The sequence below is a fragment of the Carcharodon carcharias genome, chromosome 12 (assembly GCF_017639515.1).
Source record: "Carcharodon carcharias isolate sCarCar2 chromosome 12, sCarCar2.pri, whole genome shotgun sequence".
NCBI lineage: Eukaryota > Metazoa > Chordata > Chondrichthyes > Lamniformes > Lamnidae > Carcharodon > Carcharodon carcharias.
The window spans coordinates 78,104,281-78,122,829 of NC_054478.1; the positions used below are offsets into that span (position 1 = coordinate 78,104,281).

The window sequence follows — 18,549 nt, forward strand, 5'->3', positions numbered from 1 at the left end:
AATCTGCTTCCACCACCCTTTCACCATAAATCACTTATGGGGGATAAAGTCATACCAAGGCTCTGGCAAGGTAATTTTCAATCATTGCATTTGTAAGGGCAAGGCAGCCAATAATTAAATGGCCACCAACTAGCCTTCACTGCACCTTGACAAACTCATTCTCTGCAAAACTCCAGTGCAGTTGTCTACCTGATATTTTTCATACATGACTGAGATACTTATTAGTGTTAGATACAAAAAATTGTTCTTCTCAGCATATGAACAAAAGCAAAAGTGGGCCCAGAGTAATCTGGAACATGTCCTAAAGAAATAGATTCACAAGTAAGATTACCACTACTTCAGATGACCAAGGTTAGATCGCCAAATTAATTATGTACATAAATTGAGTAATTTCAGGAGACAAGCAGTTAATGCACATTGTTGAAGTTGATCCAATTAAGATTTGTACCAGGTTACAAAACCTTATATTAAAATTAAAGTATCTGTTCCAAAAAAGTGAAATTTAGAAATTCTAAATCTCAGAACATGATTCATGAAATATTTCTTCTAACCACAAATCAAGGCAATAGCTATACCTCTTTGCTGCTTTGAAATATAAACTGTAGTACTAGAATATCAAAATCTCTTTTACAAATAAGCTGAAGACACAGAAATTGCTCATTATGTATCCAATTCTGAAAGAAAGGAATTCTGACTTTAAAAAAAAATTGTTCCTCTTTGACAGACTGGCCATCAAATTAATGGCAGTCAGTCATTGTGACACTTGCTGCCCAATTCATCTAATCATAAGTGAATATTCCCTTTTGGAGAGAGATCTGCATAGAGGTCAGGCTATTTCAACCAAATATAGAGACATAGACATATCTTACAGAAAATAAATGAGACATTTATACCTGTCACAATAACACCCATCCGTATAATCTTTATTGATTCAACACTGTCAAACCTTCACAAAGGAGTTACTCACCCAAAATAGTAACATTACTTGCTCCTGCCATTTGATCTAGCACAGATGTCACAGAGCGTTCCTCAGAAGAAACTAGACCAGAGCCTTTTAATGCTGCCAAATACTTTTCGTAATTTTTCTTCGCATATGTCTTTTCTCCAGTGCCTTAAGGGAAACAAAAGGATCTTTCAGCCGAACAAATTTTCAGTATCAAAAAAACCTTCAAAAGTCCCACAGTGCAAACCTAACAGCAACAGTCAGTACTGGATCTCATCCACCAAACATCACGTTAGCTCTACGTATAGTTATTCAGGTGGACAAACTACTGTGTATAAAACTCATATAAAGGATTCTGGCAGCCACTAAATTGTTACAACATAAAATTTATAATAAAGAAACAGGTTTCCACTATAATGTCTATTGTCCACATAATCTGTCATATTAATCCAATAAACCTGCCCTGCACTTAAATCCTTTATTCTCCTCTCCTTCAACCACCCATCTAACCTATTTTTAAATGTTGGCAGTGTCACTGCGCCAAGCTCTGCTCGTGCATTTCTCAGCCCACAGTGTAATAAAAAAGTTGGCTAACTCTTTCTCCTAAATGTCATACATTTAAGCTTGTATCTATGTCCCATCATTCTAGGCTCCAACCCCACCCCATTCAATGGAAACTCTCATCCCACAACTTCATAATTTTTAATCCCTTTATCAAATCACACTAGAATCTCCTCTGTTCTAATGAAAACACCCCAATTTTGAAGTCATTTTTCACTTTTGCATTTTCTCTTACCAGACAGCAGTCCCGCCCACAAACGTTGCCAGCCTTTTCTTCCCCTCAATGCTTCAGGACCTACCAGTCACACTTCACTATTACTGCTGGATTCCAGCAGCCTCTTTACCCCAGAACCCCTCCTCCCATTATCCTAAATCCTAGGGTCTACTATACTGTTCTCAAATCCTGGGATCTGTCTCAAAACACCACTATACCAAGATCCCATCCTTTTTTCTCAATGCTGAGAAATCAACGTTCCTAGTAAAACTACAAAATATATCTCTTACATCAGCAGACACATTTGGTCTACAAAACATTATCTCCCACTATTACTCATGTCAACTTATTACTATTTTAAGTCTTACATCACCATTTGTAATACAGGCTGTCCATACAAACTTGTCAGCCTACAAATCCACAAACTGGCTACTGGGTGATGCTTTTACTTACAATCACCCAAAGTGCTTGTCTCGGCTATCTTTTGTCATCCCTCGGAAACTTAAATCTCTCTTGCCCAAAACATGGACTTAAAAAAAAAATCACAATAACCCAATTAAATCTATCAATTGGACTGTCATTTATTTCTTTTAATGCCATAATTGAAGTTATTGCTTGAAGGCCCACCTTCACAAAATGTGAGCTTGGGCTTGATATCTCTGCCCAGTGCTGTGTTGCCGTGAGCTAAATTTGAAATGTGCACTCTCACCACCGGCAATATATCCAACTTCTCAGGATGCATCAGTACAGTTCAGTCAGTGGCGGTGATGGAATATTTTCGTTAAGCTTCTTGAAGTTTCTGCTCAGTTATTCTTTCAAAATTATATCAAGAAAAGCTAGAGGGGAAATCTCAAAGAAATTTCAGATAACACTAACCCTCTTTTTCTAAACAAAAGGCTATTTTAAAAATGTTAGTAATACAGAAGGGCAGTCTACTGCTTACATGCCTGTGTATTTTGTGTTTGCACTTAATGTCAATTCCCAAAGGTTACATTATCCAGGGCACAGAGCATAACCTTACAGCCCTAAGTCCCCAAACAACAGCCCACTATCACTTTAGACCCTGAATGTCAAGATGATATCCAGACTCGGTGGGCAGGCTTAGCTCAGTTCTTTAGTAGCAAACAAGAGAAGCTGAAGCCGGCAAGGTCATCAGTCTCTTCGGCATTCTTATCAGCTCTAGTAATACTGCTTTTGTAATTTGATCAAGGGAGGTGGACATCATTGGTAAGCCCAATATTTAATCGCCAAACCCTAACTGCCCTCAAGTGGTAACCCACCTGCTGAAATCCATATTATGTAGGTACACCCACAGTGCTGTTACGGAGGTCAAGGATTTTCACCCAGAGACAGTGAAGGAATGACAATAAATTTCCGAATCGCAATGATGTTTGACTCAGAGGACCACTTGCAGCTGGTGTTCCCACATGCCTACTGCCCTGGTTCTTCTAGGGGGTGGTCGTTGTGGGTTTGAAAGGTTCTGTCAAAGGAGGCTTTGAGAGTTACAGCATTATATCTGGTTTATGGTGCACCAGTGGTGGAGGTGAATGTTGTTGGTGGGAAAATTCAGCAAGGGAATGTCATGGGGAAGTTGTTAAATTCTCTCTTGTTGGAGATGGTCATTGCCTGGCGCTTGTGCTGTGCAAAAATTACTTGCCGCTCATCAGCCCAAGCCTGAATGTTGTCCAGGTTTTGCTGCATATGGACACAGATTGTTCATTATCTGAGGTGTTCCAAATGGAATCTAACACTACAATCATCAGAAAAAAAAAAAATCCCCATATCCGCACTTCTGACCTTATGAAGAAGGGAAGATCACTATAAAGCAAGTGAAGAAGGCTCAGCTAAGGCTACTGCCCCTGAGGCACTCAATAGCGATGCCCTAGGGCTATGATTGTCCACAACCATATTCCTTTGTGCTAGCTATGATTCCAGCCAAAGAAGTGATTCCCCCCCAACCCCCATTGACTTTACTAGGGCTTCTACTGCCATACTTGATCAAATACCATTTTGATGTCAAAGACAGTCACGCTTGCCTCACCTCTGGAATTCAACTCTTTTTTTCTTAGTTTGAACATAGGTTCTGGAGCCAGTTGGCTCTAGGGGAACCCAAATTGAGCACTGGTGAGCAGGTCACTCTGCTGATGATTGCGGTTAGGCTACTGGGCCAGTTATTGGCCAGAATGTGGAAGGGCATGTCTTATTCTTCCAATCTTCTCCAAATGTGGGAAAATGCCAGGGGATTGGAGTAGTAGCAAATATGACACTTGTTCAAAAATGGATTTGTCCTGTTTGTGGAGAGGAGGCACCTGGGCAATTCTCCACATTGTCAGATAGACATCAGTACTGTAGCTGTACTGCAACAGCTTGGCTAGGGCATGGCTATTTCTGAATACCAGTCCTCAGAACTACAGCCAGGATGTAGTTGGGGCGCAAATACTTTGCTACATCCAGGGCCTTCAGTTGTTTCTTAACCACACATGGAATAAATCAAATTGGCTGAAAACTGGCATGTGTGATTCTGGGGACATCAGGAAGAAGCCAAGATGGATCATCTACTTAGCACTTATGTTAACTGCCATCTCCTGCCAGAAAATGAAACCCAAAAACCTTGCACCAGCATGTAAATAGTAAAAGGGGTAGCCTATTAGGGACAAAGAGGATAATATAGGCTGAAGGTACAGGGCATGGCTAGAATACCTAATGGGTGTTATGACACAGCCAATGGTAAGTGCTGAGCTGTTAAAATCCCAGAGGGGAACATGAAACATCTGTCATAATCCATTTTACAATTTGTACGTTTTGAGATGCAGGCTTTGAATTCAGTTGTAATAAGGCCACCAAGTCTCAAGAGGTTTTTATAAAACCAAATTAAACATTTGTTAATACAAGAAAGATTGTAAGCACATATATATGCCTACAAAATTACTATAACTACAAAAATCCCCCAATTAATCTGACCCCTAGTTGCACCTCCATTAAGGCAAAAGTAAAACACAGATTTAAAGAGACCCTGGCAAAGCACACTCTGCACAATTGCATTCAAAATTAGTTTCTTTCAGCTCTGGATCCTTGCAGACAGTGGCTTAAGGTTTACAGGCTGGAGGCTTTATGATTTTAGAATCCCTTTCCTTTTTACCAACACCCCTGCTCTTCCTTCATACATATTTTCCTCTTTAAATGCAAATTTTCATTGTATTACTATGTCTTTTGAACTTTACCTTTTCTAATAAGACCCTTTCATAATACCCACGTTAGTAACCCTTGGGGGGAAACAAAAACACACTGCTTCTGAGCTTCACCTGGTTAGATGTAATATTTCACTCCCTCTCTTTGAATCCAACCTACACTAGTTTGTTTAAATAAAAAAAAATGCAAACTGCCCGCATGTTTACCTAATTACCATTTCAAACCTACTTCTCTTCTATACATCAAAGCCTCTGACCAGCTGGCTTTAATCCAATTATCTCACACACAGTTCCAGTGGTGTCTACTTTAAAATAATTTCCAGTAACACAGTAGACATTATACTTTCTTGACACTGGGTAATTTGCATTGGTGTTTACTAAGGAATTGGATACAGACAAAATAACTTGAAGCAGTGATAGTAGAGGTAATGGATGGGGTAAAAATTGAGGTAGGATGGACTAGAAGGGCTTGCTACTCTTATAATAGATAAGTCACCTGGTTCAGATGGCTTGCATCCCAGGTTGCTAAAGGCAGTGTGCTTAGAGATAGTGGAAGGGCATACCTTATTCTTCCAATCTTCTGCAAATGTGGGAATATGCCAGGGGATTGGAGTAGTATCAAATATGACACTTGTTCAAGAAAGGTGCAAGAACAGTCCTAGCAACTACAGGCCAGTTAATTTAACATCAATACTGGGTAAGGTTTTAAAAATGAGGGAGAAAACTGGCAATTGAAGAGGTTTTAAGTTAATTAGGGATAGCCAACATGGGTTTGTAAAAGGCAGATCACGCTGGGCAAATTGAATGCTTTGATGAATAACAGAAAGCTGATAAAGGTAATGCAAGGGATGTTGCTTATATGGATTTTAAGAAAGCTTTTGACAAATTACAAGATAAAAAGGCTGGTTAAAAAAACTGAAGCTTATGGAATAGGAAGATCAATGTGAGTTTGGCTAAAAGGATTGGGTGAAGGACAGAAAACAGAGTTGAGGCAAATGGTTTATTTTTCAGACTAGGATGGTAAACAGTGTTCTCTTAAGACCACGGCAAGTATGTGTATTATACATTTTTTTGTTACAATCTGTTTAGGGATCATTAACATCTAAAGGAGAAACATTTTAACCAATATAATTACAACACTAGATTTCACATTTTTAAAACAAAACAAACTTTATTGTATGTACAAGACTTAAAACAAGCAGTATTAACTTAATATGGTTTAGAACTATGTCTGTTATACAGTTTTACTGCTTATTCCTTCCAAGAATTCTCTTATGCTTTATGGATTCTTAAAACATTATTTAACTTCTGTCGAGGTCACCTAAAAGTATGCCCGCTACAGTCCTCTGGTATATGCTTTAATTCTCCTCAGTTCCAGCTATTCTCAGGAGGTAACATGCTTTGTTTAATACCTCCACTCGACTGTGGTTGCCTCAACCCCTTTTCTGGTTGCCTTCTCAATGCTTCCCAGTTAATTCTAGATTACTTTCTTCGCCGCAAGGCTCTGTAATGGATCACAGTAGATTTCTTCCATTAGCTGCGAGGTAGAGTAAATCTTCCAGCTGCTTTAGCTATCTACAGTGAGCTGCAGACTGCCAGAGCCCAAATTGGAACCAGACTGCCTTTTGCAGCAAACATCCAAATAAATTAAACAAAAGAACCTCCCATCTCCCACAGCTCATCGCTATGACAACATGGCATGTTTTGTGATACCAAACAAACCCTTATGGTTAATTATCCCCAACTTAAAAATGACCCTGTGACCCAAAGTAGTAAATGGATTACAACCTTCCGTTTACAACTTGTTTGTAAACTCTTGAGATCCATCTAAAATAATTTAGATTAATGAATGTGATTGCCCTTTAAGACTCTGACCCACAAAGAAATCCTTAAGTTTGTAAATCTTCTTCCAACTTCCATCTGAAAATTTGTGCCATTTATTAAAGTGTGGAATTATGTAAGCGGAGACCCTTTGGCTAAACGCAAGGCTTAAGAATGGGCCATCCATTTTTTAAAGTGTAATTAACTTCAAGCTAGTTTGAATTACATTTAGTTCAGGGTTGCTTATCAATTTCTTTGCTAGATGTGCCCATTTATTTGGAATACAAAAGTTAAATTGCAAAATTTGCCATAAATACCAAACTTGAAAGATGGCAAACAGCGCGGAAGATATCAATCAACTGCAACAGGATCTGGAAGACAAGTGGTAAATGGAATTTAATAGAGAAGTGGGAGGTGATGCATTTTGGTAGAAGGAATAAGGAGAGGAAATATAGACTAAATGGCGCACTGCTAAAGAGTCTTCAGGAACAGAGGAAACTGGGAGTGCATGTGCATATATATTTGAAGGTTGCAGGACATATTGAGAGAGCAGTTAGCAAAGCATATGGCATCCTGGGCTTCATAAATTGAAGGTAAGAGTACAAAAGCAGGGAAGTTATGCTGAACCTTTAGTTATGGTCTAACTAGAACTTTAGAGTATTACATCCAGTTTTGGTCAAGCTAATTTAGAACAGCTGTGAGTCCATGAAGGATGCGCAGAATGGTTCCAAGGATGATTTTAGCCAAAAGGTTAGGTTGGAGAATATGGAGTTGTTCTCCTTGGAGCAGGGGACAGACAGGAAAATGAAGTTGAGGCCTCAATCAGATCAGCTATGATCTTAACGAATAGCAGAGCACGCTCAAGGGGCTGAACAGCATACTCTATATTCTCATGTTCTTGTATAAGCAACAAATGATTATGAGATTTCAGAGATGTAAAAGATGATAGGTTTAGATAAGGTCAACAAGGAAAAGCTGTGCCCAATAGCTAATAGTATGAAGGCATGAGGGAACAAAGATGTAAGATTTTTGGGAAAGGGATACAGAGGCGATGTAAGGAAGAGGTTTTTTTTGCAGCAAGTGGTAATGACCTGCAAGTTGCTGTCTTTGAAAACAATAGAAGCAGAGAAAATCAATGACTTCAAAAGGAATCTTGATGGTTATTTGAAGGAAATATACTTGTACAGCTATGGGAATAGAACGATGGAGTGGGACTGACCAGATTGTTCCACAGAGAGCTAGCATACAGTTGATGGGCCAAATAACCTCCTCCTGTGCTGTTATGACTCTGACAAGATCAAGTAGGCTTTTCCTCATGTTAGTGTTCTCACCATGGGCTACAGGCCCAGCCCAATAACCATGCCCTTCAGGGCTCACCAGCTCAGTCTGTAGTTGTGCTGCTATTCTTGGTTGTAGACTTTGAAGTCTACCGCTCAGAGTACATTCTGTGCCTGTGCTACCCTCAGTGCCTCTTCCAAGTGGTCTTCAACACTCTACCAACTTCAGCTACACTTAGCCTGGATGAATATCGAGGATGATCTCCACATGCTCTGTCTTGATGTCTGTGCTCAGCACAGTGATAGGTTTCACAAAGTGAGAGAAAAACAGCACAACTAATTGTATAACTGTTTTATAAGAAAAGTGCTTGACTTATGAGGGTTCCAGGGAAATTTTAGCAACATCAGGGTGGTGGTGGGAGGGGGGAAACCTTAGAAGCCAAGAAGGTTGACAACCACTCCTGAAATTTGAAAATCACATTAAGCCAAATGAGATGTCTTCCTACACTGTAACAATAGTTCATTTTCAAGGTAAATAATCACCTGTTACTAGTTGGGAATTGTTTGTATATTTTTCAGCCTTCAGTTCTAATGAAGGGTCATTCAGCAAGCTAATCAATCAGTTGTCATTTCACTATAGATGCTGACCAACTTCCCATGCACTTCCAACATTTCCTATTAGTTTATTATATCAGATTTAGTTTTTACAAAAATATGGACAGAATTACCCAAGTCAGTCATCAGTCCCCATAATTATGAATGCAAAGAATAACATTTGAGTGGTTCAAACTGCACATTTGTAAATCAGCAACAATTGAACAAATGAGAAAAGTGGGTAGCTAAACATCCAACAATAAACTACTCAGGATTAATGAAAACAACCAATCCTCAATAACACATCAGTAATACTGCTAATAGGTGAAATAAGTTGAACTAATTAAATCATTCAAACAGCTTTTTAAGCTGCATTTCTTCCTTAAAAGAAAATTTCTGATGCCCATAATAAAGGTCAACTTAATAAAAGCTTTGTTTTTAAACTATATGTAAACCAGGGATTGAAATTTATATTCTTCCCCAAGAGCAGAGATGTCATTAACTCATCATGTAATTATCAATTACATCCAGGCCCCAAATATCCCAAAATTCCACAGTCTGAACCTATGTAATATGCCAAGTTGCTCCATGAGCAAGAGATGGGCTATAATCTGAAGTACATATTTTCTCATTCTGCATTCAGATTTTTCAGCAGATGTTTTTCCAAATTATTCAAAACGATTCTCCAATATGTGTTAAAAAAACTACTTTCTGGCATTTTCAAACCTAGATTGAAATTAAAATTGATAATGTAAGAGAAAAAGTAACTCGGATGGTAATTACACCAACTATTCTCCTCCGATTACAGAAAAATAAGTCACTTAGAAAGACAATTCACTTTTCTCAATAAAAACTTCAATGTGTCTTTTCTCAGGCCATTGTAGTCTTTGTGCTTGTTTTCCCAAAATTTAAAAAAAAACCAGAAGACGAAAAGCTATTATTTTTCAACAGTCGAGAGAAGGACAGATTGAAGAACCTTGGCCAGGATATTGGCTGAAAGCTGCTGCCGTTTTTCAGAAACATACTATGGAATTTTTTTTACTTGCATCTGAACAGGCAGACTTATTTTAAGCGGACTAGTGATATGACAAAGTAAAAGCAAAACACTAGATGCTGGAGACTGGAAATGAAAACAGAAAATGCTAAAAAAAAAAACGAGCTCAACAGGTCTGGCAGTATCTGTGGAGAGAAAAACAGAGTTGATGTTCTAAAGAAATCATATTGGGACTCGTAACATTAACTGTTTCTCTCTCCACAAATGCCGCTAGATCTGCCAGACCAGAATTTGGTTTTTATTACAGGTGCAAAGCTCTGTCCCTTACCTGGTATATCAAAATATACACTTACCAACTCATCTCATTCCCTTTGTTTTGCTTCTGTGATTCATTTATCCTCACATTTATTGGCAGTCACCAAAACTTATCATGAGGGCTTCTGCTTCTGGTAGGTGTGTTCTGGGCCATTACTATCCAAGCTAGGCTCACCATGAGTATGTGCACTACAGTCTTATTTTCCACTCTTCCATACCATTCTGCCAGTCTATGGACCTCCGCTCCTGGCCATCATACTAATAACTCAACCAAAATTTAAAAACTTGCCAATAACTTTTCCTATATGTTCCACAATTTTCGCAACCCTCTAAATCACTGGATCCCTTCTGGAATGCATGCCACCCAAGTACCCATTCTGAGCAACCAGCTTGTGGATGCGATAGCTATCATGTGTGCCATGATAATTTAGATTATCACTATCCAGCCCTTGATATACCGCTTTGCGTTCCTCAGGGCCTTCATCACAAAACCATGAATATTTGCAGTGCAAGGTATCTTGTTTACTTCTATCAGCTACTCAGTCTGGGGGTTGTCATTAATTCTGTAATTAGAATGAACATTAAATAGCTTTATTGCCATGATTGATAAGTACTATCTCATCAACACAACCTATTACTATAGCAAGGTCTTTCCATTTATGATCCTGTCTTTTAAAGCATCCTAAGTCTCCTGGAGTCTTAATGGCACAAATGATATGATTCCTCAGTGCTCTCTGAATGTTCTCAGATCTCAGCCTTGATAAAAACCCATTTCCTGCATGTAAAGCATTCAAATATGCAGGGGAAAAATGCAAATAACTGCAGTTCCTCTTGGGCAAGAGATTACTGCACAGCACAGAAGGCAATTTGGGATTTTGCCGATAGAACAATTGATAGGGACTATATTCTCCAATTGAGTGAATTCTTTGCATGGATCACCTTGTCAACTTACAGTCCAGCTCATCAGCTAAATTTTTTTTTATTATTATAGCATTTAATTGACTACTGACAATTTCTATCAAAGTCCATTGCCAAAAATGACTTTGTTGCAATATTTTTTTCCATTCACTCATTGGATGTGGGCATCGCTGGCTAGGCCCAGCATTTATTGCACATCCCTAATTGCCCTTGAGAAGGTGGTGGTGAGCTGCCTTCTTGAACTGCTGAAGTCCATGTGGTGTAGGTACACCCACAGTGCTGTTACAGAGGAAATTTCCAGATTGTGACCCAGTGACAGTGAAGGAATGGCAAAATATTTCCAAGGCAGGATGGTGTGTAGCTTGGAGGGGAACTTTGAGGTGGTGATGCTCCCATGCGTCTGCAACCCACGTCCTTCCAAAATAGCAGTGGTCATGGGTCTGAAACGTGCTAAGAAGCCTTGGTGAGTTCCTGCAGTGCAGCTTGTAGATCTGCCACCGAGTCAGTGGTGGAGGGAGCGAATATTTGTGGATGGGATGCCAATCAAGCGGATTGCTTTGTCCTTGATATTATCAAGCCTCGAGTGTTACTGGGGCTGCACTCATCCAGGCAAGTGGGGCATATTCCATCACACTCCTGACTTGTGCCTTGTAGGTGAAGAGGCTTTGGGGAGTCATGAGGCAAGTTACTCACGACATGATTCCTAGCCTCTGACCTGCTCTTGCAGCCACAGTATTTATATGGCTAGTCCAGTTCAGTTTCTGGTCAATGGTAACCCCCGCCAAGATGTTGATAGTGAAGGATTCAGCAATAGTAATGCCATTGAATGTCAAGAGGCAATGGTTAGATTCTCTCTTGTTGGAGATGGTCATGGCCTGGCACTTGCGTGGCACAAAACTACTTTCCACTCGTCAGTCCAAGCCTGGATATTGTCCAGGTCTTGCTGCATTTGAACATGAACTGCTTCAGCACATGAAGAGTCGCGAATGGTGCGGAACACTGTGCAATCGAACATTTCCACTTCTGACCTTATGATGGAAGGAAGGTCATTGTTGAAGCAGCTGAAGATGGTTAGGCACAGGACACTGCCCTGAGGAACTCCTGCAGTGATGTTCTGGAATTGAAATGACTGACCAACAACCATCTTCCTTTATGCTAGGAATGAATCCAACCAGCAGAGCTTTTCCACCCCCACCCCAATTCCCATCAACTCCAGTTTTGCTAGGGATCCTTGATGCTCTACACGGTCAAATGCTGCCTCGATGTTAAAGGCAGTCACTCTCACCTCACCTCCGGAATTCAGCTGCTTTGTCCATGTTTGAATCAAGGCTGTAATGAGGTCAAGAGCTGAGTGGCCCTGGCAGAACCCAAACTGAGCATCAGTGAGCAAGTTATTGCTAAGCAAATGCTGTTTGATAGCACTGTTGATGACCCCTACCTTTTACAGATGATCGAGAGTAGGCTGATGGGGTAGTAATTGGCCGGGTTGGGTTTGTCTAGCTTTCTATGCAGACAAATCTTGGCAATTTTCCACATTGCCGGGTAGATGCCAGTGTTTAGCTGTTACTGGAACAGATTGGCTAGGGGCATGGCAAGTTGTGAAGCAAAAGTCTTTAGTACTATTGCTGGAATATTGTCAGGGCCCATAGCCTTTGCAGTATCCAGTGCCTTCAGCCGTTTGATATCATGTGGAGTGAATCGAATTGGCTGAAGACTGGCAACTGAGATGCGTGGGACCTCCAGGAGGAAGCAGAAGTGGATAATCCACTCGGCACTTCTGGCTGAAGATTGTTGCAAATGCTTCAGCCTCATCTTTTGCACTGATATGCTGGGCTCCATCATCATGGAGGATGGAGATATTTGTGGAGCCTCCCCCTCCAGTGAGTTGTTTAATTGTCCACCACCAATCACAAATGGATGTGGCAGGAGGACTGCAGAGCTTAGATTTGATCTGTTGGTTGTGGGATCGCTTAGCCCTATCACTAGGTTCATCAGATTGACACTCATTTTAGGTATGCCTGGCATTGCTCCTGGCCTGCCCTCCTGCACTCTTCACTAAACCAGGATTGTTCCCTCGGCTTGGTGGTAATGGCAGAGTGGGGATATGCCAGGCCATGAGGTTACAGATTTTGGTTGAGTGCAATTCTGCTGATGGCCCACAGCACCTCATGGATGCCCAGTCGAGCTGCTAGATGTGTTAAAACTTCAGTAGTAGTAGTGCCACACAACACGATGGGAGGGTATGCTCAATGTGAAGGTGGAATTTCATCTCCACAAGGAATGTGTGGTGGCCACTCCTACTGATGCTGTCATGGACAGATCCATCTGCGGCAGGCAGATTGGTGAGGATGAGGTCAAGTATGTTTTTCCATACTATTGGTTCCCATCACCACCTGCTGCAAACCCAGTCTACCAGCTATGTCCTTTACGACTCAGCCAGTTCAGCCAGTTGTTGTGCTACCAAGCCACTCTTGGTGATGGACAAGTACCCCACAGAGAGTACATTCTACACCCTTACTACCTGCAGTGCTTCCTCGAAGTGGTACTCAACATGGAAGAACACTGATTCATCAGCCAAGGGGGGGCAGTACATGGTAATCAGCAGATTTCCTTGCCCATGATTGGTGCCATGAGACTTCATGGCGTCAAGAGTCTTTCAGGGCTGTATATCACTGTGCCGCCACCTCTGCTGGGTCTGTCCTGTGGGACATGCACCCACAGCACCTCATAGATGCCCAGTCTTCAGTTGCTAGATGTGTTTGAAGTTAGCAGAGTGGTAGTGCCACACACAGTGGAGGGTATCCTCAGGGATGATGATGGTGGTGTCTGAAACATTAGGGTATGATTCGTGAGTAGGACTATGTCAGCGTTGCTATGCTGTTGCTTGACCAGTCTGTGGAACAGCTTTCCCAACTTTGGCACAAACCCCCAGATATTAGAAAAGGAGGACTTTGCGGGGTCAACAGGGCTGAATTTGCCATTCTCCTTTCCAGTGCCCAAGTCGATGCTGAATGAACTTTGTAGCAGTTTATAACACAATGGCTTGCTATTTCAGAGTGCAGTTAAGAATCAACCAAAATTTGCTGTGGATCTGGAGTCACATGCAAGGATGGCAGAATCCCTCGTCTATAGGAAGGGGCATTACAACAATCAACAATGGTTTCATGGTCATCATTAGACTTTTAATTCCAGACTTTTATTGAATTCAAATTCTGCTGTGGTGGGATTCAAGGTCCCCAAGTATTATCCTGGGTCTCTGGATTACTAGTCCAGTGACAATAATACTATGCCACCATCTCCTCCACGATGGTCATGAATATTTTTCACACAAGTCTGTAACTTGTCATTCACAAATTCTCCTCCATTATCAGTCAGAAACGTTGCTGGTGTCCCACATCCAGTTCCCATCGATTTCTCCACAATTCTGTCTATAACCATTTGTCCTTACTATATATTACTGTAGAAAGGCTAATTCTGGTTCCCAAGTTTACAAAATGTAGGATGAATATATCTCTGTCTTTGTACTATACATTTTGATCCATGGCAACTACCTTGTTAAAGGCATGCGCCATCGGAAGGCTCACAATGGGAAGTGGAGCCGTCCTTGGATACTTGGACTTGCCAAAAACGATTGCATTTTCATGCTCCATGTCAAGTTTCATTTGCGCCTTGGCCACAGAAGGTTTACTCAACAGCAGAAACACGCCTCTTGAGACTACCTCATTATTTAGAAAATGGCTTACTCCAGCTATTTTACATGGAATTACAACTCTTCAGCAATCACAATCTGTTGTCATCACCAAACCTAAAGCAAGGAGTTGTATTTTCTTCATCATGGATCATTATCATGAACCTGCCCTTTGACTATTGACTGTTCACTGCATAATGATGTTCTGAACACACCTGAAGTACTTATACATTCCTTAACCTTGCATCGATCCCCACTATTTAGTGAGTCAAGATAACATTTCAACTAATCTGTCCCACATACTGTCATTACCTAGTACTGCAGAGTTAAAAGGAGTCTGTGGCTAACACATTCATCACTGGATTCAAGAAGTTTAAGTCCTTACAACATATGCAGGTCATACCATTATCTTCATCCTCTCCCTCAGAATTTTCTTCATCATGGATCATTATCATGAACCTGCCCTTTGACTATTGACTGTTCACTGCATAATGATGTTCTGAACACACCTGAAGTACTTATTAACTATTCACGCACAGTCCTGGGAATCATTCATCCATAATGAACTAGATTGATGTGCAGGGCAAGGTTCAAAATTTACAGATGACACAGATTGGAAATGTTGTGAACTGTGATGGGGATAGTCTTGAACGTCAAAAAGGCAGACATGTTGGTGGATTGGGCAGACAAGTGGCAGATGAAGTTCAAAGCAGAGAAGTGAGGTGATTCATTTTGACAGGAAAAAATATGGTGATATAGTTTAAGGGGAGATCCTCTAAAGGTGCACAGGGTCAGAGGGACCTTTGTGTATAAATACATGGATCATTGAAGATGTCAGAGCCTGTTGATAAAGCATATAGTATCTTAGGCTTTGTTAATAGCAGCATTAAATATTAAGGAGGTCATGTTGAACTTGTATATGGCACTAGTTAGGAGTGCTGCATCCAGTGCTGGGCACCGTATGTGAGTAAGGATGTGAAGGCATTGGAGGTGGAGGACAAGGACAAGGACAATTCCCTGAATGAAAAACTGTAGCTATGAAGATAGATGAGATGTTTTCCTCGGAGAAAAGAAAGCTGAAAGGGGACTTGATAAAGGTATCCAAAGGTCCTGTTGGGTATGGACAGGGTAAATAGTGAGAAATTGTTCCCACTCAAGAGAACATGGAGAATTAGAGGGCACAGATTCAATATAATTGGCAGTAAAAAAATGTTTTCAACCAGAGTGTTTGGAGTCTGGAACAAACTTCCTGAAAGGGCAGTGGAGGTAGGTTCAATCAAAGTATTCAAAAAGGAATTGGATTGCTACCTGAAAAGAAATAATGTGCAAGGTTACAGGGATAAGGCAGGGGAGTGGGACTAGGTGGAATCCTCTTTCAGAGAGCCAGTGCAGACTGAATGAACCAAATGGCCTCCTGCATTGTAAAGACACTGATATTTGTTGCTCCATATATTTGTCTTGCGCTGTAATAGCCAGGTCCACTAAAAGATGCTCCTTCTACTTGCCTTTAATCCTTCCTTTGCATTGGCCCCCTGCGCCTGGTATCTGGAGTATTTCAAAATCTGGAAATTATCGAGTCCTCTACTTTTGTGCCACTGCGGAATGTTCCGTTTGTTCAGAATAATTCCTGGAAATGGCAGGCATAATCCAGAGTCTCATTCTCAAAGAACCAAACACCAGTTAGAACCAGCAGACTGACCATATGAGACATTCTGACAAAACCATCTTTCTTGTAGATATCATCCAGAACTACAACAGAAGGTCCAAACCTTCACCCCTGTCCAAGTGAAACATCCATCTCACAGAATAATTCTCATTGTACTACTTGTAGGAAGAAGTGATGGTCAAGGCCACACCTGATTTTCTCTTTGGTGGGGTTGTAACCAGTGTCCACATATTCATTTCATTCTTCCACTGGCCATAGGGCTCAGAGTCCAACAAATTTGAAGGGTAACCATACCCCAATAGTGGAAACTTGCTTTCTGCCACTTTCCACCATGGCTACTGGATTATACTTTAGTCTGAAAAAAAATGTTGTTGAGTCTTTAACCTTCACTTTTAGCTAATCATCATCCGCTACCATGAAAGCCAGGCTCTAGAGGATAGAACTGGAGGCAAACTTTGCACATTTTAAAAGCTTTTATTTACAGAGATTAAATAAAGCATGTACCCCTCACCCAACAGTGTTACACTTTTCCTATTTATTACAACATCCGAGAATCTCCAGTTAATGACCATCACCTGCATACAACAAATCTACACTTAACACTCACTCCCCTCATGCTTCCAAATTAATTTAAACCCTTCCCAAGAGCACCAGATAATTGCCCTGTGAAAATATTAGTACCAGCTCTCTTCAGGCGCAACCCACCCACTTGTATAGGCTCCTCCTGCCTTAGGACTAAAATCAATGCACCAACCAGAGATTTAGACAGGGAGGCATATTATGAGATCAAAGTCTCTTGCAGCCAAGAACCCAGGATATCCCTTTCATTTATTTTTTTTAAGATACATACATAAAGGAAAAAAAGAATCTGGGGTTCTCCCTCCTCCACCACTTCTTCAACCATGCGTTTACTTCCACTATCTTCCTATTTGAGACACATTCTAGCACATGGTAGTGGGAGTAATCTTGAGACTACAGTCAGCATGGTTTTGTTAAGGGGTCATGTCTGACCAATATGATTGAATTTTTCAAAGAGGTGATCAGGTGTGTAGATGAGGGCAACGCATTTGACGTAGTCTACTTGGACTTCAGCAAGGCTTTTGATAAGGTCCCGCATGGGAGATTGATAACGAAGGTAAGAGCCCATGGGATCCAAGGCAATTTGGCAAATTAGATCCAGAATTGGCTGAGTGGCAGGAGGCAGAGGGTGATGTCAAGCGGTGTTTTTGTGACTGGATGCTTGGGTCTAGTGGGGTTCCACAGGGATTGGTGTTGGGTCACTTGCCATTTGTGGTATATATAAACAATTTAGACTTCAATGTAGGAGGGTTGATCAGTAAGTTCGCAGATAACATGAAAATTGGTGGGGTGGTAAATAGTGAGGAGGATAGCCTTAGATTACAGGAGGATATAGATAGGCTGGTCAGATGGGTTGATCAGTGGCAAATGGAATTTAATCCGGATAAGTGTGAGGTGATGCACTTGGGCAGGATAAACAAGGTATGGGAATACGTGATGAAATGTAGGACCCTGGGAAGTACCAAGGATCAGAGGGACCTTGGTGTACGTGTCCACCGGTCCCTTAAGGTAGCAGGACAGCTAGATAAGGTGGTTAAGAAGGTATATGGGATACTTGCCTTTATTAGCCAAGGCATAGAATATAAGAGCAGGGAGGTTATGCTGGAACTGTATAAAATGCTGGTTAGGCCACAGCTAGAGTATTGCATGCGGTTCTGGAATCTGCATTATCGGAAGGATGAGATTGCACTAGAGAAGAGGGCAGAGGAGATTTACCAGGACATTGTCTGGGCTGGAGAGTTTTAGTTATGAGGAGAAATTGGATAGACTGGGGTTATTTTCCCTGGAGCAGAGGGGATTTGGTGTGTGTGTGTGTGTGTGTGTGTGTGTGTGTGTGTGTGTGTGTGGGTGGGTGGGGGGGGGGGGGCTTGATTGAGGTGTATAAAATTATGAGAGGCATAGATATGGTAGACAGGAAGGAACTTTTCCCCTTGGTGGAGGGATCAATAACCAGGGGGCACAGATTTAAGGTAAGGGGCAGGAGGTTTAGAGGGGACGTGAGGAAGAATTTTTTCACCCAGAGGGTGGTGGGAATCTGGAACTCACTACCCGAAAAAGGGTGGTAGAGGCAGATGCCCTCGTGTATTTGGATGTGCACTTGCAATGCCATGGCATACAAGGCTATGTGCTAGAAAATGGGATTAGAATAGTTAGCTACTTGTTTAACTAGCACAGACTCAATGGGCTGAAGGGCTTTTTTCTGTGCTGTAGAGCTCTATGACCACTGCTTTTTGAAGGACTTATTCTTTAATCTTTAGCCTAACTTCTAAAAGTATACTTGAACCCTTCTCC

At 41.2% G+C, this 18,549-nt stretch overlaps 1 protein-coding gene across 6 annotated transcripts in view; it reads right to left on the reverse strand.

Moving 5' to 3' along the window:
• ubr3 (ubiquitin protein ligase E3 component n-recognin 3) overlaps positions 1-18,549 on the reverse strand; it is a 345,071-nt gene that overhangs the window by 306,053 nt on the left and 20,469 nt on the right. For 5 of the 6 annotated variants that reach the window (XM_041201112.1, XM_041201111.1, XM_041201114.1 and 2 more), the window contains exon 4: positions 968-1,111. In XM_041201112.1, coding sequence (XP_041057046.1) covers positions 968-1,111 — 144 coding nt within the window. Of the gene's footprint in view, positions 1-967; positions 1,112-2,345; positions 2,538-18,549 lie in introns of those variants that run through there. The other variant, XM_041201117.1, reaches the window with a different exon arrangement.